Genomic DNA, 23,026 nt, shown 5'->3' with positions numbered 1-23,026 from the left:
GCTTGCTTTCTCTACTCACACAGTTCAAGATCCCCTATGTAGGTAATATTGTCATCCATAGTGGGCAGGGCTTTCCACCTCAATGAAAGTCCCCACAGACATGCCCACAGGCTAGCCTAATCTAAACAATTCCTTATTGAAATTTTCTTCCCCAGTAATTCTAGATTTTGGCATATTGACAATTAAAACTAACCACAAAACATTCTATCTGTAGACTTCACAGTTCACTCACTGAAGGACAACTGGATTGTTTCCAGGTTTAGGCTGTAAGGAATCCAGTGCTACACACACCCATGTACAAGTTTTTTTTTTTTTTTTTCTTGAGACAGGGTTTCTCTGTCAGCCTCTGCTGTCTTGGAAGTCGTTTTGTAGACCAGCTTGGCTTCAAATTCACAGAGATCTACCTGCCACTGCCTCCTGAGTGCTGGGATTAAAGGCATGCACCATGCCTGCCTTTATGTACAAGTTTTCTATAGCACTGAACTCCACTCTAGAGAAAATGGTGGAAGTGTAACTGCTGGCCCATAGGCTGTTTGCATATTTTAGTTTTTTTTAAAAAGAAACTGATAAATTATTTTCTATAGTGGCTGTACTAGTTGGCATTCTGACCATTGGCATAAGTAATCACTTCTCTGTATCTTTACCAGCATTCAATGGTGCTACTGTTTTTGCTCTCTCTTTATATTGAAATAATTGCCATCAAGTCTTTTCCCTACTCAACAATCTTCTTTAATGAGAAAAAATATTATGGTAGACATGTAGGCATTGGAACACATTTAATTTAAGGAAAGAGGATGTGGTTAGAATTTTGTCACTTGTCTGTTAGGTTGATTCTATTGTTGTGAAGAGACACCATGGCCACAACAACTCTTACACAGTTAAATTGGGGGATTGCTTACAATTTCAGAGGCTTAGTCCATTATTATGGCAGGTAGTTTGGTGGCAGGCATGGCAAGCATGGTAATGAAGAGTAGCTGAGAGCAACATCCTAGTCCGCAGGCATGAGATGGGGTCTGGAATTGGCTGTTGAAACCTCAAAGCTCACACACTCCCTGGAGACTAAGGTTTCAAATATAGGAGCATATGGGGGCTGTTCTTATTCAAACCACCACAGTTAAAGTTGTAGAAGTTCTTAAATGACTGAAGCAGAATGAGAGAGAGAGAGAGAGAGAGAGAGAGAGAGAGAGAGAGAGAGAGAGAGAGAGAGAGAGTAAGAAAATAACTGAAGATAGAATCCCAAGCAGGATATGTGTGTGAGTTGGGAAATAATGTGGTCAAAAGGCTAGGAGTACCCTCTGTAAAATCAACCTGTCTGTCTATTTCTATTTATTGCCTTATTTTATTTTTTTTGATACAGAGTCTCTATAGGTCTAGCTGGCTTGGAACTCACTATATAGCTCAAGCTGGCCTTGAACTTGTGGCAATCCTCTTCCACTTCCTAGTGCTGAGATTACAGGTATGAGCTATCATACCCAGCAACAGATTTTCAAAAAATAGGTGCTGGAGAGATGGCTCAGTGGTTAAGAGTAGTGGCTACTCATCCAAAGGATCTGGATTTGATTCCAAGCACCTGTATGGTGGCTCACAACCATCTATAACTCAAGTTCCAGGGATGGTGTTTTTGACTAAATCTCAATGGTTAGATTTTACCAATAAAGACTCGGGAGCTAGATGCTGGGGTGAAAGCCTGCTAGCTCAGAGAGGCAGAGAAAGCACCAGATGACCTTCCTCCTCAGCCAACATCCTGGAAAACAACAACAACAACAAAAAAACAAACTTCCTCTTGTAGGTGGAAGTTTCTGTCCTGCCAGCAGCTCCCAAATAATTGACATGGAGACTTAAACTTACTGATAAATGCTCGTCGGATAGCTCAGGCTTATTACTAACTAGCTCTTACAACTTAAATTAACCCATTTCTATTAATCTACATTCTGCCACAAGGCTCATGACATTTACCTCCCTTGCATGTCTTGCTTCCTCTCCATCTGGCTGCCAACTTCTCAGACTTGCCCTTCTTCATTCCAGCATGCTTAGTTTGGTTGTCCTGCCTATACTTCCTGCCTGGCTACTGGCCAATCAGCATTTTATTAGACCAATCCAAGTGACAAATCTTCACAGTGTACAAAAAGATTATTCTACAGCACCCTTTCTCCTCTGCCATCTCAAAGAAAAAAACCCTCAAACCAAATGTCCCTCCCTTCTACTTCCTGTGCATCTCTCTGTCCATCTTCCTAACTCCCTCTTATTCTCTATGGTTTTTTTCTCTTGTTCACTTCCTGTTCACTGGTTGCTTGCTCCACCTCTTTATGTATGGTTGACTTTAATCTTGTTTATGATAAGCAGAAAGCTCTTGGATTAAAGGTGTATACTAGGCCTGAGCCACACCACAACTAAAAGAAACAGGTTTTTCCAATAAATAACAATTTCAAGAGTCAGTGTGATCAAATATCCTGCAAAATTCCACCCCTTTTCTTTTGTCTAAATTAAAAGAAAAGGTTTTTAATTCTAACAGAGTAAAAATATTTATAATAACGAAGCTATTTCTGCCACGTTTTCCACAATGTCCATTTTGGATGTATTTGGCAGTTTTAGGATTAAGTTTTTTTGAGTTCAAAGTTTTGTAAAATTTTTGTGTGAGCATCATATGAACTCAGCAATTTGAATGTACTAAGCAGTTTAGTCCAAAGCTGATCTTTGGGTGGTGTTTGTCAAATTAGTGGCAGTCTTGGCTTATTGACAAAATTATTAAGGCCACTCCACGTAGTTAAAAGGAGATTTATTTAATGGTGTAACTTACAAATTAAGGGATAGATAGGTCGTGGGGTCTGGGGAAGGTGTATGGCAGTCCAGCGGTGTTCTCTGGAGCTCTGCTCGGTCCACCTCCACCATTCAGGGTCCTGGAACAGAGAGAGCGTTGGCCAATCCCAATCTCAGGTCTCTTGGCGCCTCCCTTGGCCCCGCCTTGTAGGCGTGACAGTTGTCAAAGCCTCAATGGGGGTTGGAACTTCTAGATCAAAGCTGGAATGGCTACCCACTACACTGGCTAGGTAGAACACAGCAGTCAACCCACAGATGTCCACTGTTTGCATTGAACTTGGTGGCAGAAGAGGTATGTTTTGCCCAGAAGTTAGTATTACCACAATCCAGGTGGATTCATTGTTGAGGGGCCTCATCATCTTCTTGGAGACCTCGAAGGTTACTGTTAGGAATGGTCGTGGTTTATTGTAGAAAACTTAAACATTTTGAATGTCAGATTCAGCAGATCTCTGAAAGGTTTGAGGACCACGCTCTATTAAGTACACCCGAGGAACACAAACTTAGTTTCTAGTTACTTGCTTCGGACTTAAACCTGAAAATATGTACAGGAAGCCAGATGAAGCTTATATCTAGGATTATTTAGTCTTCAGTATGACCACTAGTATCACTATATAATGTTTATATATACCTAATAATCTTGTAGATTTTGAGATAATATTTATACCTTAAGAAAAGTTTTAAAGAGTCAAATGAAAACCAAAAGATTATGAGATTAATGGCAATAGAATAGTCTCTTCCCCCCCCTCTGTCCCATACCAGGTGGTTCTTCTGATAGGAAACAGAGATTTGGATTTCCTGCTAACAAGCATGCATGGTTTAGAGAAGGAGAGAGCTTATTCTTTCTTATGAATGCCCAGTCTTAACTTGGCTTGTTTCTAGCGAGCTTTTAAAAACTTATATTATCCCATCTGCCTCTGGGGTTTTATCTTTCTCTGTATACCTTTCTTTACTTCTTCCTCTGTATAGGGTTTGCTGTGTAGCTGGATGGCTGGCCCCTAATGTCTTCCTCTCCTCCTTTTTTTGCTTTTGATCTCTTCCCATATTTCTCCTCTTTATTCTCTCTGCCTGCCAGCCCTGCCTATCCTTTCTCCTGCCTAGCTATTGGCCATTCAGCTCTTTATTAGACCAATTGGGTGTTTTAGATAGGCAAAGTAACAGCTTCACAGAGTTAAACAAATGCAACATAAAAGAATGCAACATACTTTTGCATCATTAAACAAATATTCCAAAGCATAAATGAATGTAGCAGCCTCTGTTTTCTGCTAGCAACAAGCATACTCAAGAGAAGACAGTCACCAGGAAGCTGTGTTTGACTGTGTTCCAAACCTTTTAATTTTTTTAATTATAAAAGCTTGGCTGATAGCTTAGGTTTATTACTAACTAGCTTCTACAACTTGACCCATTTCTATTACATGCTGCCACATGGCTTATGGCTTGTTAATTCATCTTACATGTCATGCTTCCTTCATGTCTCATTGTGTCTTCACTCTTCTTCCCAGCATTCTCTCTACTCTGAAAATCCTGTCTAGCTATTGGCTGTTCAGGTTTTTATTAAACCAATCCAAGTGACAGATCTTCCTAGTGTACAAGAAGATTATTCCACAACATTTCCCTCTTTTTGTCTAAATAAAAAGGATTTTTTTTAACAAAGAATAAACTTTTTTAAAAAAGATTTATTTATTTATTATATATACACAGCATGTATGACTGCAGGCCAGAAGAGGGCACCAGATCTCATTACAGATGGTTGTGAGCCACCATGTTGTTGCTGGGAATTGAACTCAGGACCTCTGGAAGAGCAATCAGTGCTTTTAACCTCTGAGCCATCTCTCCAGCCCAAAAAAGGGAAATGTTTTAACTGTAACATTATAAAGCTATAAATAATAAGAATAGTTATCAAGTAAGAATTACATTTACAATGCCCAGTTCATTTGTATTTATATTGAGTCTCTGTACTTCCAGCTCCCAAATAATGACACAGAGACTTATATTAATTATGAAAGCTTGGCCTTTAGCTTAGGATTGTCTCAACTAGCTCTTATAACTTAAATTAACCCATTTATATTAATCTGTGTTCTGCCACATGGCATTACCTCTCTTCTATCTTGCACCCCCTGTTTCCTCTCCATGTTTGGCTGGTTACTCTGCCTTTGCTCTCCCCAATGATCTCTCTCCCTTTCTGCAAGTCCTGCCTAACCTCTTCCTGCCTAGCTATTGACCATTTAGCTCTTTATTAAACCAATGGAAGCAACACATCTTTACAGTGTACAAAAAGATTGTTCCACAGCACAAAAGCCAAAGATTCTATTAATATTTGTCTGACTTCTGGATCTGATACTATTCTGTTTATAGCTGAAGTCAGAGTTTGCAAAAAATCAGTGAAGGCATCTCTTGGTCCTTTTGTAATTTTAGTAAATGACTCAGACCTCTTTACTGATTCATCAACCTTGTCCCAAGCACTTAAAACTGCTAAAATGACATAGCGCCAAGGTCTGGCCATCAAATTCAAGTTGCCTTTGTAACTCAGCATATTGACCTCACCTAGAAACTGATACTGGGAACTATTAATAATTCTAGCCCTATTTCATTGTTCTATGGCCCTAGCTTCCTCTTCCCACCATTGTAACTGAGGAGCAGCTTCCAATATTGCTGCTGCCAAATCTTTCCAGTCTTTGGGCAGAATTCTATTCTAAGTTGCCCATGAATTTAATATCTGCTTCACATAGGGTGAATGCATACCATATGAAATGATCATTGCCTTAAATATAATATTTCTAAAGGATTTAATTGAACTTCTTGATAACCTTGCAGGTGCCTATCATCTGCTTGTAGTTCTTGTATAGCAACTGGATAAACTAAGGTTGGTTTTCTAAGAACCTTGGCCCACCCCTCTTCAGTTTCATGGTAGGTTCCTGTCTAAATTCCTCTGTCTGTGTCTGAGTAATTTTCTTATTTTCCTTTATAAGCCTTTTAAGTCTTCCATCTTATCAATCCACTTTTCATATTTGGCACAAAAAAACCACTATGGCTATTAAGGATAAAATATGAATTTCTAGACTGATAGTAATTATAATCCTTATGTCAATCTTAGTTAAGTGATTTATCTTTACATTTTCTGCTTCTATTTTTAAGCCATCTATAGTAGTATTATACAGTATCCTAACTCCCTGTATTATATTTCTAATCCTTAACATGGGAAAGGTTTCCTTTTAGTATTATTTAACTCCCTCCTTGAGGACTTTCCAGGTGTCTTACCAAATCTGATAGCTTTGTGGTTTGTCTGCAGCTGGCATGATTTCTCTGTGTGGTCATGTTACATGTTGGAGTGCCAAATGTTTTTTAATAATCTCAATTGTTTGATTTTACCAACAAATATTTGGGAGCCAGATGCTCGGGTGAAAGTCTGCTAGCTCAGAAACAGGCAGAGAAAGCACCCAGCTGACCTTTCTTTTCAATCTATATCCCTGAAAAAACTCCTTCTCTCCTCCACTGTTGTGGAATAATCATTTTGTATACTATGAGGATGTGTCATTCTGATTGGTTTAATAAAAAAGTAAATGGCCAGTACCTAGGTAGGATTTTTGGAACAGAGAGACTGCTAGGAAGAAGAAGGCAGAGACTCCAGGAGACACAGAGCAAGCAGGATGGGCACTGTGGAGATGAGGTAATAAAGGCATAAGACTGCTGTGGGATGTTCTGTATGTCACATGTGTTGCTAATTAGTCAATAAATAAAACACTGATTGGCCATTGGCTAGGCAGGAAGTGTAGGCGGGACAAGGAGGAGAATAAAGCTGGGAAGTGGAAGGCTGAGTCAGAGAGACACTGCCATCCACCACGATGAGAAACAGCATGTGAAGATGCCGGTAAGCCACGAGCTACGTGGCAAGATATAGATTTATAGAAATGGATTAATTTAAGATTTAAGAACAGTTAGCAAGAAGCCTGCCACAGCCATACAGTTTGTAACCAATATAAGTCTCTGTGTTTACTTGGTTGGGTCTGAGAGGTTGTGGGACTGGCAGGTGAGAGAGATTTGTCCTGACTGTGGGCCAGGCAGGAAAACTCAAGCTACAAATGGCGCCCAACGTGGGGCAAGAGTTTCCACCTAAAAACTGAGAAAAAAGATTCTAAAACGGAGCTGAAAACAGTTCCTAATTGTCTCTCTCAAATGAGCAGCAGCTGCTGGTTTGAGCTACTGATGGGTTCCTGGCATGCGCGCTCGACCTGCCCTATGGCGGGAACGAGGCCTTTGGAAGTGACACTTTGAGCTGCATGGTGGATTTAGCCTTTGCTGGTGCAGAGGAAAAGGGGAGGTTTTTGGGCTACACACTGCTTGGATAAAAGCATAGACTGCTTGGATAAAAGCATAGATAAAAGCATAGCTCCCAGAGCTGGTGGAAAACGAAACCGCTGCCATGTTGGGAAGCTGAAGTGGGTGGAGCCAGCAGCCACAGCTGCTGCAGTTTAAAGCAATAATAGATTCACAATAAGACAGATTCAGATGTAATAGTTTAAAATGTATGTAAAATATACGTAGGCTTGAAAGAGACAAAAAAGGTGATATATAAAGTTATATAAACAAACACATAGTTTTAAAAAATAAAGTCTTTAAAGAGACAGTAAAATTAATATAAAAAATAAGCCACGTAAAGATGAGTATTACACAGAGAATCTGGATTGTGTTGTCTTTGGGATTTTTAACTGCAGAGAAACATTTGATTGTAAAAGCTGTTGAGTTATGCCAAAATGTATATTTTAAAGATACCTTGACTTCAAAATTTGGATGTAAGGATATGTTGCTTTGGAAAAGAGTCTCTGCTTTTGTTTCCACAGAAAGCAAGAGGCTATGGATTTGTTCAAGATTAAGATACATCAGATTTGACCAGCCAAGACCCCTTGGAAGGTCTCTGATGATACCATGGCCCAGATGATCCAACATCCAGAACGGTTTGAAGGCAACTGGCTCAGACGATACAGCCTTATGGACTACTCCATAATCCTAAAATTTTCTTTGTGTCCCCATAAGATACAGCGCCCCCCTCCAGCAGGAAGTAGTAAGAGAAGCTACGCCCAAATTCCCAAATTATATGTAATTTTACTTTGTTAAGGTTAAAACCTTCCTTTTTGAAAAAAAAAGGGGGGGGGGAAAGTGCTGTGGGATGTTCTGTATGGCAAATGTGTTGCTAATTAGTCAATAAATAAAACACTGATTGGCCATTGGCTAGGCAGGAAGTGTAGGCGGGACAAGGAGGAGAATAAAGCTGGGAAGTGGAAGGCTGAGTCACAGAGACACTGCAAGCCGCCACAATGACAAACAATATGTGAAGATGCCGGTAAGCCACGAGCCATGTGGCGAGGGATAGATTAATGGAAATGGATTAATTTAAGCTGTAAGAACAGTTAACAAGAAGCCTGCCACGGCCATACAGTTTGTAACCAATATAAGTCTCTGTGTTTACTTGGTCGGGTCTGAGAGGCTGTGGGATTGGCAGGTGAGCGAGATTTGTCCTGACTGTGGGCCAGGCAGGAAAACTCTAGCTACAAAAAAGTAAATTAATATAAATGGGTTAATTTAAGTTATAAGAGCTAGTTAGAAACAAGCCCAAGCTATGAGCCGAGCTTTCATAATTAATCATAAATCTGTGTGTCATTATCAGGGAGCTGATAGTCCAACTACAAATAGTGCCTAACCTGGGGCTTGAACCAATGACCCTGAGAGAGTCTCATACTCTGCCTACTGAGCTAGTGTGCTTAAGTTATAAAAGCTAGGGGACAAGCCCAAGCTATAGGCCAAGCTTTCATAATTAATAAGTTTCTGTGTCATTTTTTGTGAGCTGGCAGCCCACAGAAAAATATGTCTACACAGGTTTTACAGTAAATAATGCAATCTCCAGGTTTACAGTGTGATCAAAAATCCTGCCACACAGAGGAACTGACATTTTCTTCTGACTTCTTTGGGCACTGTGTTCATAGACATACGTCCAGGCAAAACACACATGTGAAATAATAAAAAAAATTAATAAACAGAATAAAATACAGCTCCAAACAGAGGGAGACAATTTAATATGAGAAATAAAAAAAAAAGTCTACTGCATTTGGTCTCTAAAGGGACAAGTGCTGATCTTTACTTGTCGGCTTCAAGAGAAACAAGGTCAGAGAAGCTTGGGTACACCTGCTTGCAGCATGAATGGAAAGAAAGAGGAGAAATAACAAATGAAGAGCATTCTTTGCAACAAAATCTTAAGTTTTTAAGCCCCACCCCTTTTTTAAAATTTTGAGAAGGGATCTAGCTATGTTGTCCAGGCTGGTGATCCTTTCACCCCAGCCTTCTATGTAGCTAGAAAGACTGTTTTAGGGTGAACTTTAGTTAGTGGGGAGAAAGAGGCTGGGGAAGATATCTAGGGAAAAAAAATCCTACAAATTGTCAGCAAAGAACGTGTAATAAATACCCAAAATTTATTTTATTTTTATGTTAAAAATATTTTTGGATTTATTTTACACATCTTAGTGTTTTGCTTGTATGTACAACTGCACCATGTGCGTGCCTGGTGCCTGAAGAGGTCAGAAGAGGGCATTGGATTCTCTGGAACCTGTGTCATGGATGGTTGTGAGCCAACTTGTGGGGGCTGAGAACCAATCCTGGGTCCTCTCCATAAGCAAGTGCTCCTAACTGCTGAGTCATCTCTCCAGCCCCACCCCCATTTATTTTAATGAAAAAATATGCAAAATGGAGCCAGGCTCTGGAGAATATGGGAGAGGTTCTGTTTAAGATGTAGGGAAGGAGGTGCAGAGGTACACAGAGGTGAATTTGGGGGTGGGTCAATACTGCTGCCAGGGGCTTTGCTTATTTTTGTAGGGCTCTGTAAGATGGAGTGGGGTACCTGTGAATATTCCTATGGTCCAGAACAGCTACTGAGGAATGAAAGGTAGTGCTGGTTAAAGACAAGGGACAGGATTGAATACTGGATGTGAAGAAAAAGCAGCACTACAAACAGGTGTTCTTTTCTTCAGACACATAGTGGTGTCAATGAGCACAGTAGGTCAAAGGTAGTCTTGAGTAGTTGAATTGGGAGACAAAAAAGCAGAAAAGGATGTGTAGTCTCGAATAAATAGTTCAAGAACTAAGGGGTAAGTGAGTTGGAGAACAGGTGTAGAGTTATTAAGGGGAAGACAGAAGAATAGATTTTAATTAGAAAAGAGTACATGGAGGTGAGGCTCATGACTGGAATGTCAGCACTGGAAACAGTGGAAGCAGCAGGATTGCCACAAGTTTGAGACCAGCCTGGCCTATGAAGAGAGATCTTGTGTTAAAACACAGAAAAGGCTCTTAGAGTAAAGATTTCACAAGTAAAGGAAGTTAGGGGTGTGCATAGGAAAGGCACCGTTTTAAATTGAAAATGTGTTTTCACTCTGATGGCTGTGTGCATAAAGGACTGAAATGGGCAGTGCTGGAAGCAATCCGTCATACAGCACACATTCGGTCTCATTTTGTATCCTCTTCTTCTGGTTTTTCAAGACAGGGTTTCTTTGTGAAGCCTTGGCTGTTCTGGAACTCTCTTTGTAGACCAGGCTGGACTCAGACTCACAGAGATCTGCCTGCGTCTGCCTCCCAAGTGCCAGGCTTAAAAGCGTGTACCACCACCGCCAGCCTTTTTCCCCCTTATATTTTTCTTAAAACCCAGGTAATTGAACTAATATATCTTGATTATATGCTCCTGGGAGGATTACAACCCCTCAGCAGCATTTGCTCACAGTCATCTTTACTGTGTGTATTTAGAACCCTCTTTTGGGTTCACCAGAGGAAATTTTGCTGATACTTGTATGCATTGCAGTCCTGGATGGAAACAGTGTAACCCTTCTTGCCTTTCACGATGGAAGCCTGGACATTTTTGGCACTCTTAGTCATAGTTTTTCTATATATGTATATTTAATTGCCTTTCTATTAGATTATGAGTTCTTTCAAACAGACTTGCTTTGAATTTCATCTTGTTATAACATCTAAAAATTATAGTACTCTGTTTGAAAACACATTTTTAAAACATGTTCAAAAAGTGAATGGCAGGATAAAGGGTGGCTCTCATACACTGAGGAAACCTCTTCTGTAGGCTACATATTCCAAGGTCCCAGCAAGTATGTCTTCAAACAGCTCAATTGTGATGTCTAGAGATCTTGAACAAATGGTGTCACTGCATTTAGATATGCCTAATTTGCAGCATCTGTAAGTAGATGCCAGGCCAGCTAACTTACTTTGCTTACACTGGTAGGTAGACAGGTTAGGGTTTCCGTATGGCATCAAGGCAGCCGTCTGCGGGAGTTCAGCTGGTGGAACAAATCAGAGCGCCTTTCCTACAAAACCATGACAACTTCCTGCGGGAGCACTGCTATGCAATGCCGGCTCCTAAGACAAACTTAGAGCGTTTTCCGTAAAGCATCATGGCGTCTCCCGCAGGAGCCGGTCTGCGCAACACGCGCCAAGGGGAAGAGGCTGTCGTAAAGGAGTCGCCGCTTCCTCTTCTCCCACCTCCCACCGGCTGTCGTAAAGGGTGAATGGAGAGAGTTGTGGGGGGGAAGGAGGGAGGACAGGGGGCGCGGAGTCAGAGTGGCGCAGCTAGTAGCTGCAGGCGGAGGTGTCGGCGGCAGGGGGTAGGGGTGAGGTGGTTCCCTGTGGCGGACGGAGCCTAAAGGGGCCAGGAGACACCCCGGGTGCCACCCGGCCTGCTGGCCCTGGGGCCGGAGTCCCCGCCCGGGGACATGGACCTCAACCGGATCATCCAGGCGCTGAAGGGCACCATAGACCCAAAGCTGAGGATTGCGGCCGAGACCGAGCTTAACCAGGTGAGCAGCGGGCCTCCTCTTCTCCCTTCCCTCTCTCCCTCCTGCCACCCCAGCCTGAGATTCGGACCCCTGTGGAGCAGCTGGAGCACCTGTTGGCCATCCAGTCCTTTCTCGGTGCACTTGTCCAGCCCACTTGGACAGCACAAAGAAGCTATGAAGCCTTTGCCAGCGTTCTTTGGGTGTGATTTCTTTTCCTTAGCGCGCTTACGCGGAGACGCGGTGGGAAAATTCACCAAAGCTGAGCTAGCTTTTCTCCGGACCCGCCCTTTTCAGGTGTTGCTGTTGGAAACCCTGCCTCTCGCCTGCTTCTGGCGTTGGCAGCGTGGATCGTGGCAGAGTTTTGCTGGAGCTGGGCAATGCTGTCAGAGAGGGTTCTAGGAGGAGCACGCGGTTTCCATGTACCATGTACCTTTTCAAAGACCTCTCTGATAAAACGTATTTGAGGCATTTCTTTTCAGTGCTGAAATGTGTGTGACTTTCTCTTAACCTCTCTCCATTCTTCTAACCAGTCTTGACATTGTTCCAGTGTTACTCCCAATATTTTTTGTCTTTTTTTTTTTTTTTTTTTTTTGTCCCTACCCTCGCTCCTCCTCCTTTCTTTCTGTTTGTCTTTTTCTTTCTTTTCAGGGACAGGGTCTCACTATGTAGTTGTGGCTAGGCTGGAACTCAGAGATCCGCCTGCTGCTTCTGCCTCTGCTTCTAGACTTCTGGAATTAAAGGTGTGTGCTACCATATCTGGCACAACATTTCAAGATTGTAATAATCGTAAGCTCTGTTTCTGCACATGTAAGAGGGACACGGGGCCCTTACTAAAAAGTACAAATTAAAATCTCCTCACATGGTTTGACAATTGTTTGAGGTTGCTACAAGTGTGAAGGGATATTAGATTGATTAGTCGATCTTAAGGGTTGTCAGAGCCAGTGGCCTCCTCTGAGAACTATTGGGCTTGTGAATAATAGGACTTCATCCCTGATGTAAAGAATCTGAAAAGCTGGGAGTGGGAATACGTTTGTATTTTAACTGGTTCCCCAAGGTGATTCTGTGCCTCCTAAAGGATAAGGATACTTCTTGGCCAGTGTATCTACCCTAGTAGAGTTTGAAAAAGCAGGTGTGTTTTGAATCTTTGGAAGCGATATTAACTGAAAATTTGTGTGGAGTTTGAGGTACATGTGACTCCAGGATCCCCAAGAGATAAGAAGGAAAGTTGAGACCCTATTACTACCCTTTTAACTCTGCTGTAGAGCGTTCAACCAAGAATTCTTGAGTCCCTATTTGATTTCCAGTCCTGCTCAAGCCTGTAATCCTAACACACACAAAGTTGTGTTGAATGAAAGGCCAAAAAGGATGCTTTGACGTTTCAAAAAGAAAAGGACTGTCGCTCTAGAGTGAGAGACACTTAAAGTCAGTGCCTGTCCTAGACTTTGTAGAGTGCTATCTGGAGTAACAATCATTAGGATTTAGTAAGAATGCCATTAGGGCTGGACTTGCAACTTGCCGATGTGCACAGGGGAGGCTTCCTGTTTGACACTGCTCTCACCAAGGAGATGTCCCTTTGATAGTGATAATAGGGAACATAATTTTGATGCCATGTTATACTTTCTGCCCATAGCCTAACCTTGCTTTCTTCTGATTTGTCAGCACATAATTGCAGTTTATATTTGGAAGCAGAAAAGGCTTAAAGCCTGCAGAACCGGAGAGGTTCAATCCCATGCTCTCTTCATAGTGTTTTAATCCAAGTTCTGTCTTTACTCTTCCCTGCTTGCTATCTTTTCATCTCACCAGAGATCGTTTTCTTTTTTACCTATGTTTTTAAAGTATGAGGCCCTAGGCTCATCCCTAGTACCACAAAAATCAAACAAAAACAACAAGGTAACATTGCTGTGTCATTCATTTAGTGTGTATATCTTGTACAATGTTTTGGATTGTAATACGCTTTCAGTAAGTTTTTGTACTTGAAGTAGAAAACTAGATAAGATGTTTTTATTATCAGTAAGATGTGATTTTGGCATTGGGTTTTGCATGCTCATCCCTTAGCACCCCCATGTCGTCCTGTCTTGTTGCATGAGTGAATAAGTATCTACTGTAAGGGATTAGAGCTGAGCTCTTTTATATTTTACCCCCAGAGGGGTCTCATGTAGCCCAGGCTGTCTCCACCTTACTGTGTAGCTGAGAATGTTCTTGAACTTCTGATCCTTCTTCCGTCTCCATCTCTTGAATGCTGCACCACTGTGTGTGGTGCTGATTATGGAGCTTGGGGCTTTGGGCATGCTAGGCAAGCACTCTGCTAACTGAGCTACATCCCTCCCCATCTTTTTTTTTTCTTGAACATTTATTCCACTTATTGCACAAGATAGTATCTTGCTATGTAGCCTAGTCCTCCTACCTCAGCCTCCTGTGTGCTGGGATTATAAGTGTGTACTGTCATGCCCAGCTTTTTTTTTTTTTTTTTAAAGATTTATTTATTATGTATGCATGCCAGAAGAGGGTGCCAGATCTCATTACAGATGGTTGTGAGCCACCATGTGGTTGCTGGGAATTGAACTCAGGACCTTTGGAAGAACAGCCAGTGCTCTTAACCTCTGAGCCATCTCTCCAGCCCCCAGCTTTTTATTTCTTTTGGTAGTACAGAGGATTGAACAGGGTTTTGCTCATGCTAGGTCAATCACTGAACTCTTATTCTCAGTTCTTATTCCCTTAAGACATTTACTTTCATTACCAAGTTCTGTATAGATATGTGTATATATTTTTTATCTTTTTGTGGTGGTGCTTGTTGGACCCAAGATTACACATGTAAGGCATGCACCAAGCTGTATCCTTAGCCATCCATCATTTTCTTTGCCCTGTAAGAGAGTCTGCTTTTAGGAATAAGGAGTTATTTGCTGAGTTGTGTTCTAGGTATTGGTGTGAGACTCTGCTCATGGAGCTCACAGGTTATGAGTTCTGTAGAGAACAGTCTACAAGTGTGTTGGAATAAATAGATGGGATGGTCATTTTCTAAGGCTGACATTACTGGAGACCTGGATGTGGAAACGAGAGGCAGGCCAAGCACAGGGCAGGAGCAGAGAGGAGCAAGTTGAGAAAAGCTTCATCCAGCCCACCAGCTGGGGACTAGAGGGATTAGCTGGTCAGAGACCAGGAATCTCAAGTCTTGGCATTGTATGAGTTTTCATAAAACATAGAATTTAAGAAACACAACAGTTTATTTTCAGAAAGCTTCACAGATACAAAGCAAATATACCCACGAAGTCATTGAGAAATGAATCATCTTATTTGTTAGAAACTTGAAGCCCAAAGAGGAACAATGATGGGGGATTATTAGTGAGGGAAGTCTCAGGGAGTGTATCTGCTTTTGCCCTGAAGTTTTAGCTTGCCAAATTAACATAGGCCAAATCAGCAAAGAAGTCAAAGTTTCAGAAGTTCCCTAAAATGGCCAACAGTTGCAAAATAGGAGTTCCAAAATGTGTACAATGGCAACAGTTTAATAAGTAGCATTAGTTTAAGTGTGCAGGTTATTTTCTGTCTATATAAGAATTTTAAAGAACTGAAGTCAATTTTTATGATTATAATAAACTATGTTTATTTTTGATTTACAAGATCTTTCACTATTTAAAAAGCTATAAACCTAAATTATTTTTATAATATATATGTTGAAGTTGTAGAAGACTGAGTTAAATTTATATTAAAATTTCCCCCATAAAAACCGCTGTTAAGCTGAGTGTGGTGGCACATGCCTTTAATCCCAGCATTCAGGAGGCAGAGGCCTGCATCTCCGTGAGTTTGAGACCAGCCTGGTTTACAGAGAGAGTTCCAGGACAGCCAGGGCTACACAGTGAAACCCTGTCTCGAAAAAACAAACAAACAAACAAAAAACAAAACAAAAAACAAACAAACAAATGCTGTTTAAAAACTCTTTTTTTTTTTTTTTTTTTTTTTTTTTTTTTGAGACCAGGTCCCACTGTGTAGCTCTGGCTGGTCTGGAACTTGCTATGTAGATCAGGTTGGCCTTAAACTCAAAGAGATCCACCTGCCTCTGTCTCCAAGTTCCAGGAATAAAGGCATGTGCTGCCATACCCAGCAAAAAGATTTATTCATATATATAAAACTAAGAATACATATACATAAATAATGTGTGTGTGTATGTACACATGAATGCAGGCTGTGGAGGCCAGAGTCATCAGATCTCCTGGAGCTTGAGTTACAGGGGTTTATGAGCCACCTAATTCGGGTTCTGGGAGCTGAACTCAAGTGCTCTTCAAGGGCAGCAAGCACTCTCAATGGCTGAGCCGTCCCTCCTGTTATCACATCTGTTTATTTTAGACAGGATCTCATGTAGCCTAGGCTAACAAATCTGCTTTTATTTAATTTTAATATGTTTATTTTTAAAAAATTCTGTGTATGTATATGGGTATACGCAGGTGCCTGTGGAGGCCGAGTCACCAGAACCCGCGGAGTTAGAGTTACAGGCACCTGTGAGTGGCTTGACAGACGTGCTGGGAACTGAACTGAGATCCTCTGAAAGAGGGGTAGATGCTCAACTTCTGAGCGCTCTCCAAAACCCGTTTTTAAACACTTATTTTTATTTATGTGTGTGTGTGTGTGTCTCATACACGCGTGCACGCACATGCACCTGAGGAGGCCAGAAGAGAGTCTTGGATGCCCTGGAGTTAGACTTAGGGGTGTTTGTGCGCCACTTGATGTGGATATTGGTGACTGAGCTTGGGTCCTCTGGAAGAGCAGCAAGTGCTCTTCACTACCCTACCACCCCTCCAGTTTCCCACACCTGCTTTAAAAAAAACTACTTTAACATTTTTGTGGTTTCAATTATGGATAAAAAGGAATTTACTGTTTTTACTTTTTGAATTAGAGTAGCCCTCCCTGGCCTGGAACTCTGCTTCTAGACCAGGCTGGCCTAGAACTCATAGAGATTCACCTGCCTCTGCCTCATGAGTGCTGGGATTAAAGTGTATACCACCATGCCCAGTTGGAAAAGTGGTTTTAAAAAATTGAGTGGGGCCTGGAGAGATAGATTAGCAATTAAGAGCTGTTGCAGGATATTTGATCACACTGTGAACCCTGAGATTGCATTATTTACTGGAAAAACCTGTTTCTAGTTGTGGTGTGGCTCAGCCCTAGCACACACACTTTAATCCAGGAAGCTTTCTGCTTGAATATTGTAAACAGGATTAAATAAAATCAACCAAAAGTCAAGAGACAGAGCAAGCAACCAGTTGACAGGAAATAAACATAGGATTATTAAGAAAAAAACATGGAGAATAGGAGGGAGTCAGGAGGACAGATAGAGAGGTGCACAGGAAGTAGAAGGAAGGGACATTCAGTTTAAAAAGTTGTTTTGAGAGAGATTTCTGAGACTTTGGCTGAGGAGAAATGTCAGCTGGATACTTTCTCTGAGCTAGCAGGCTTTCACCCCAGCATCTGGCTAGGGTCTTTATTGGTAAAATTGAACGATTGATATTTTGTTAACAGCAACAAAGAGCATTGGCTGCTCTTCCAGAGGACCTGATTTCAATTCCCAGCACCCACATGGTGGCCCACAATCTTCCGTAACTCCAGTTCCTGACTCCCTCTTCTGACTTCTGTGGAGACCAGATGTGGTGCACAGATATACGTACAAGCAAAGCACTCATATACATAAAAATAGATTTTAAAAAAAGTGAATGGGCTTACAAGAGGGTTTAGTAGGTAAGAGTGTTTGCCTTCCAAGTTGTGACCAGAGGGTGATCCCTAGAACTCATGTAAAGATGGAAGGAGAGAATAGACTCCAAGTTTTCTTCTGACTTCCACATGGGTACACACAGACACACACACATCCCAGTTAACTCAACTACAGATTCCTTCACAAAGATGTCCAGAGGCTTGCCTCAGAGGTGATTTCTAGATCTTGTCAAGGTGACAATATTGACTACCACAGAGGCCAAATAAAAGGTTGAAATTGTAATTCCATTAGTAGCTCTTAGAATTGATTAGTAAAAAATGAAATATCTCCGTTCAAAGGATAAAGGGTGTAAGAAATTTGTAGAAGAAATGAATGGTCAACAAAAAGGACCTTGAGTAACAGGTATCATTTAAAATAGTAATAAGATTTTAAAGTTTTAAAGGTTCTTGTGTTAGGTGAATGAACACTCATGTGCAGGTGTTAGAGAGCTACCTAGAATACTTTGTGTAGAGCGTTTGGGAATATATGTCAAACATCATAAAATTATTCACATTTTTATTTATTAGTTATAAGAATTTCTTCCCCCACTTAAAAGTATTTTCATTTTACCTCAGAATTTCTCTAATTGTTTACAGTTTTTCTTTCATTTGGACAGTAATGTATTTTGTAATGGTGCTAGTAGCTATTCAGAGTGCCCTGTTTTTTACAAAGCATTTCTTTGTAATTTCAGTCCTACAAGATTATTAATTTTGCCCCCAGCTTGCTTCGGATCATAGTCTCCGATCATGTGGAGTTCCCAGTGCGTCAGGCAGGTAAGTTGCCTTTTCAAGTCAATGAGAGTTCTACTTTAATTCTTAATAGTTAGAATGTACTTTACAAGACCTGTACAATGAAAAAAATTAATTAATAATAAAAAAAACCCTTAAGAAAAAAAAAGACCTGTACAAGATCCTGACAGTCCAAGTTCCAGGATAGATCCAGGAATGACCCTGGAAAGCCCCACTCCTCTTGGAAAAGCTCCTGGCAGTTGATGGCTGCTAAAGGATAGAGTCATTCTCCTTTGGGGATGTGGCTACTGGTAAGTTGCTCACGCCTCGTGGATGGCCACACACCCATGTTCATAGGGCATCACTAATTCGACTCGGGGCTATTAATAATAACAGCAAAAAATCAAGAGGACATGAAAATGGGAGGGAGATGCCATAGCCGTCACTAGGGGAGTTGAAGGGAGGTAGTGGCGGATGGATATGATCAGTATACATTATCTGTTGTCAAATTTTCTTCGTCGGGGACCATCAGCTCCCCAATAATGACCTGGAGACTTATGATGAATTGTGAAAGCTCGACCCATAGCTCAGGCTTGTTTCTAACTAGCTCTTATAACTTAAGTTAACCCATATCTTTTAATCTATGTTGTTTTATGTGGCTCGGTTACCTTTACTCTGTACTGCCCAGATTGCTTCCTCTTTGTTTTCTGGCGTCTCTGCCCTTCTTCTTCTCAGTGTCCTCTGTGCCTGGAAATCCTGCCTAGCCATTGACCATTCAGCTTTTTATTAAACCAATCAAATTGACACACCTTCAGTGTACAAAAAGATTATTCCACATTTTCCCCTTTTTGTCTAAATAAAAAGGGAAGGTTTTAACACTAACACAGTAAAACTATATATAATAAGAACAATTATCAGGTGAGAATTACATTTGCAATATCTAGTGCATTGCATTTGGCAAATTCAGAGAATGTACTATATTAATTATCTAAATGTATGGAACATTCAAGCAATGAAAAATATAATTAAAAAATAAATATCAAAAATCTCTTGAAAAATTAGCCAGAAATGCTTCTAAGGCATAAAAATATTTCCTTTTCTCTTGGAAAGTTAGCAGTAGGTACTGAGTTCTCACATCTACCCTAGTTTTGTTGTTTTGTTGTTATTTTAATCTCTGTGCTGTCATCCCTCAGTCCCGTGCCTCTCTAACATTGCTGTTTTCCATATTAATTTCCCAATTAAAATAATTTATCTCTCTAATTTATGATCGGTAGTATTATTACCTTAGGTCACTTGTATTAAGACTGCAGATTTATATATCCGAATTCTAGCAGCAATTATGTCAAGTCACAGATGTAGTGCATTGCTTGATGTTTGAAAGGGGAGCAGGACTTTTCTTCGCCTTCCTTCCTTTCTTTCTTCCTATTTTTTTAAATAGTGCCAGGAATTAGACTTTTTGTTTTAAACATGAAATTTATTTTTTTTGTCTGTGGGATCTTTTTTTTTTTTTTTTTTTTTTGGTTTTTTGAGACAAGGTTTCTCTGTGTAGCTTTGCGCCTTTCCTGGAACTCACTTGGTAGCCCAGGCTGGCCTCGAACTCACAGAGATCCGCCTGCCTCTGCCTCCCGAGTGCTGGGATTAAAGGCGTGCGCCACCACTGCCCGGCTTGTCTGTGGGATCTTATGCAATTCCATGATGTGATATCTTCCCTCCTTATCCCCTACATGTAGTCTAGGTTGGTTTTGAATTCATGGTTGTCGGGTCTCAGCCTCCCAAGTTCTGGGATTATAGGCATGTACTACGGTGTTGAGCTTTTTCTATTATTTCATGATTACTCTTACCCAATCACATTATAGAATATAATAATTGCGCTGGAATAAATGAGATACTTAGTTCATAACCTGGTTTAAATTAAAAAGCCCTTTAGCACTTATGTATACTCCCACATATATGCATACTTAGAATGCTGTAATTTTTATTTTCCCTCAAATACATTGAAATCATAGGTGCATCAAAATGTATGAAAGGGGACTTATAGGATATCAAGTTCATAATTTAATTAAATTTCTGTCACATTTTAACCAATACAGAACATGTTGTATTTTCAATGGCGAAATGCTTTTAGCATCCTTTTAGTTTACATTAAAATTGGAGTGGAAGAAACTTTAGTTTGGGGAGAGGGGAGAGAGAAAGCTGAGGGAAAACCTGGGGTGTTCTTCAGAAATGTGTCTGTCCTTATGCACATTTGAGAATGTGTTTATACTAAGTGGTCCAGCTGGAATGGTTAGAAAGCTTCATAGTCCTTCCTTTTTCTTTTTTCTCTTTGAGACAAGATCTCACACTGTAATCCAGGCTAGTCTTAAACTGATTAGATTGGCCTCAGATTTGAAGCCATCTTTCTGTCTCAGGCTCCTCATGTGTGGGGGATTAGAGGTGTGCATTACCATGTCCAGTTTCTATCCTGGGGAGATAGCTTGGTGGATAAAATGCTTGACCTGCAAGTGTGAGGATCCAAGTTCTGATCGCCAAAACCTATGTAAAAGCCAGCTACATAGCCGGGCGGTGGTGGAGCACATCTTTAATCCCAGCACTCGGGAGGCAGAGCCAGGCAGATCTCTGTGAGTTCAAGGCCAGCCTGGTCTACAAAATGAGTTCCAGAAAAGGCTCTAAAGCTACACAAAGAAACCCTGTCTTGAAGAAAACAAAAACAAAACAAAACAAAACAAAACAAAAAAGCCAGCTACATGTGGTAGCCTTCTGTAATCCTGTCACTTGAAAGGCAGAGGTGGTATCCTAGGGCAAGATGATTAGCTAGATTAGCCCAGAGTTGGTGAGCTCCAGATCCATTTAGAATCCCTGACAATAAATAAGTTGGAGAATGATCAAGGAAGAAACTTTAGGCCTCTACATATGCATGCATAATCCCCCTTCCTCACATGTACCCACACACATACATGCACATACCACAAACATACCTGTTAAAAAAACCCCAAACAAACAAGTCTTATAGCAATGATTCAGATAATTCTTCCAAATGTTGTTTTTGTTTAATAGAAATAGAAAAAAGAATAGAAACAAAGTAATTGATTTATGTATTTTGATAGACATAGATACAGGTTTCTTGAGATTTTCCAAGCATATTTGAAAGTAGATGTCTATTTCTTTATGAATTACAAATAATAAATATCTCAGAGGATTAAATGAAAATCACCAATGCTGTAAGAGCACAGATACTTCTGAATGACAGTGCAGGGTGGCAGGGGACAGGATCATCAGCAGACAGCAGCTTACTGTTATGTTTGAGAAAAGGGAAATTTCCTGTAGGTGGACTTTTCTCTTCTGCCAGCCAGCTCCCAAGTAAATGACATGACGACTTCTTATTTATTATGAAAGCTTGGCCAATAGCTCAGGTTTGTTTCTAACTAGTTTTTATAACTTAAATAACCCATATCTTTTAATCTATGTTCTTTTACATGGTTTGATTACCTTTACATTGTAAAGCCCGTGCTGCTTGCTCTGTGTCCCTGGCGTCTCCTCACAACTCTTCCCTTCTTCCCAGCATCCTCTGTGCCTGGAAATCCTGCCTAGCTGTTGGCCATTCAGCTTTTTATTAAACCAATCTGAGTGACACATATTCACAGTGTACAATAAGATTATTCCACCACAGTTTTCCAATGTCACTGTGGTTGTGCTCAGTCTGAAAACGTGTGTATGATTTCCAGGTCATTTCTGTGTCATTTAAGGGTGTCCTCCAGCTTGGTGCAGTGTTCCTGCTCTGACTCTCATATGAAACTCTTTGAATTCTTCCCATCTCCTCTTCCCAAGTTCACTTTTTGTACCTGTAAGGTTTTCCATCTTTGTTGGGCATTGCATTCACATGGAAGGCTGTTTAGCCTTTGAGCTCCATGAGATTGAGTTGAAGTGGTCTTCCTGATTCCAACACATCTGTGTTTCTCTTAAACTCAGCTGCCATCTACCTGAAGAACATGGTGACACAGTACTGGCCGGACAGGGAGCCTCCACCAGGAGAAGCAATATTTCCATTCAATATCCACGAGAACGACCGACAGCAAATACGTGACAACATTGTGGAGGGGATAATTCGGTCTCCGGATCTGGTGAGGTAGGCCATGCCCTGTCTGTGTGATTTGAGAAGGCAGTTGGCCTTGGATGGGACTGACTGTTGGGTGCAACCTTCAGCTTTGTGTGTTTGTGTGTGTGTATATTTTCTTTTCTTTTTTTGAGATAGATCTCTTGTATCCCAGGCTGGTCTTGAGTATACTATATGACCAGTGATGACGTAGAACTTCTAGTACTCCTGTCTCCATTCTCAAGTGCTGGGATTACAGGTGTATACCACTACGATGGATATATGTGGAGTTGGAGCTTAAACCCAGGACCTCATGCGATCTGGACAAGTTTTTATGAACTGAGCTACATCTGTAGCCCAGGAAATAAGTTTTTGGTTCCAAGTATTGACAGCATAGCTGTGGAGTCAAACATTTTGCAATCTTAAAATAGAAACAAATGTACTTCAACATATTATCTAGTAATGAAGTTTTATTTGCAGATGGAGGGGAGGGACAGCAGATGAAACAGTGGTGGGGAGGTTGTTTATTATCATATATTAAGTGCAATGTGATGAAAACAGGAAAAGAAAGGAAATTTGAGGGAGGCGGTAACAGGAAGAACAAGTGTTGAATTGTGTAGTTATTTTTCTTAGCTAGGAGAACCCAGGTGTACGCACTGAAGAAAGGCACCCTTATTCTCACTGATTGCCCACATGCCAATTGTGTTCCAGGAACCTCTCAAAACCATTGTATGTTCATCTGGGAAGATGCTTGTTTCCTGATCTCCTGAATCTCTCAGTGGTTCTACAGTAACTCATGGGAGTAGCTTCTCCTGCCAAGTCTTGTGCTTGGCTTGGAGTG

General features: G+C 40.9%; 1 protein-coding gene across 2 annotated transcripts in view; it reads left to right on the top strand.

The window, feature by feature from the left end:
* The first annotated feature begins 11,252 nt into the window (after positions 1–11,252).
* The window catches only part of Ipo8 (importin 8), a 67,295-nt gene continuing 55,521 nt past the window's right edge, over positions 11,253–23,026 (top strand). The window contains exons 1-3 of one of the 2 annotated variants that reach the window (XM_059256414.1): positions 11,253–11,654; positions 18,059–18,140; positions 22,062–22,218. In XM_059256414.1, coding sequence (XP_059112397.1) covers positions 11,571–11,654; positions 18,059–18,140; positions 22,062–22,218 — 323 coding nt within the window. In that variant the 5' untranslated portion in view covers positions 11,253–11,570. The remainder of the gene's footprint in view (positions 11,655–18,058; positions 18,141–22,061; positions 22,219–23,026) is intronic. The other variant, XM_059256413.1, reaches the window with a different exon arrangement.

This window comes from Peromyscus eremicus, chromosome 3 (assembly GCF_949786415.1).
Source record: "Peromyscus eremicus chromosome 3, PerEre_H2_v1, whole genome shotgun sequence".
Lineage (NCBI taxonomy): Eukaryota > Metazoa > Chordata > Mammalia > Rodentia > Cricetidae > Peromyscus > Peromyscus eremicus.
Note: the sequence above shows the minus strand (reverse complement) of the source record. Positions and strands in the feature narration are given on the sequence as shown.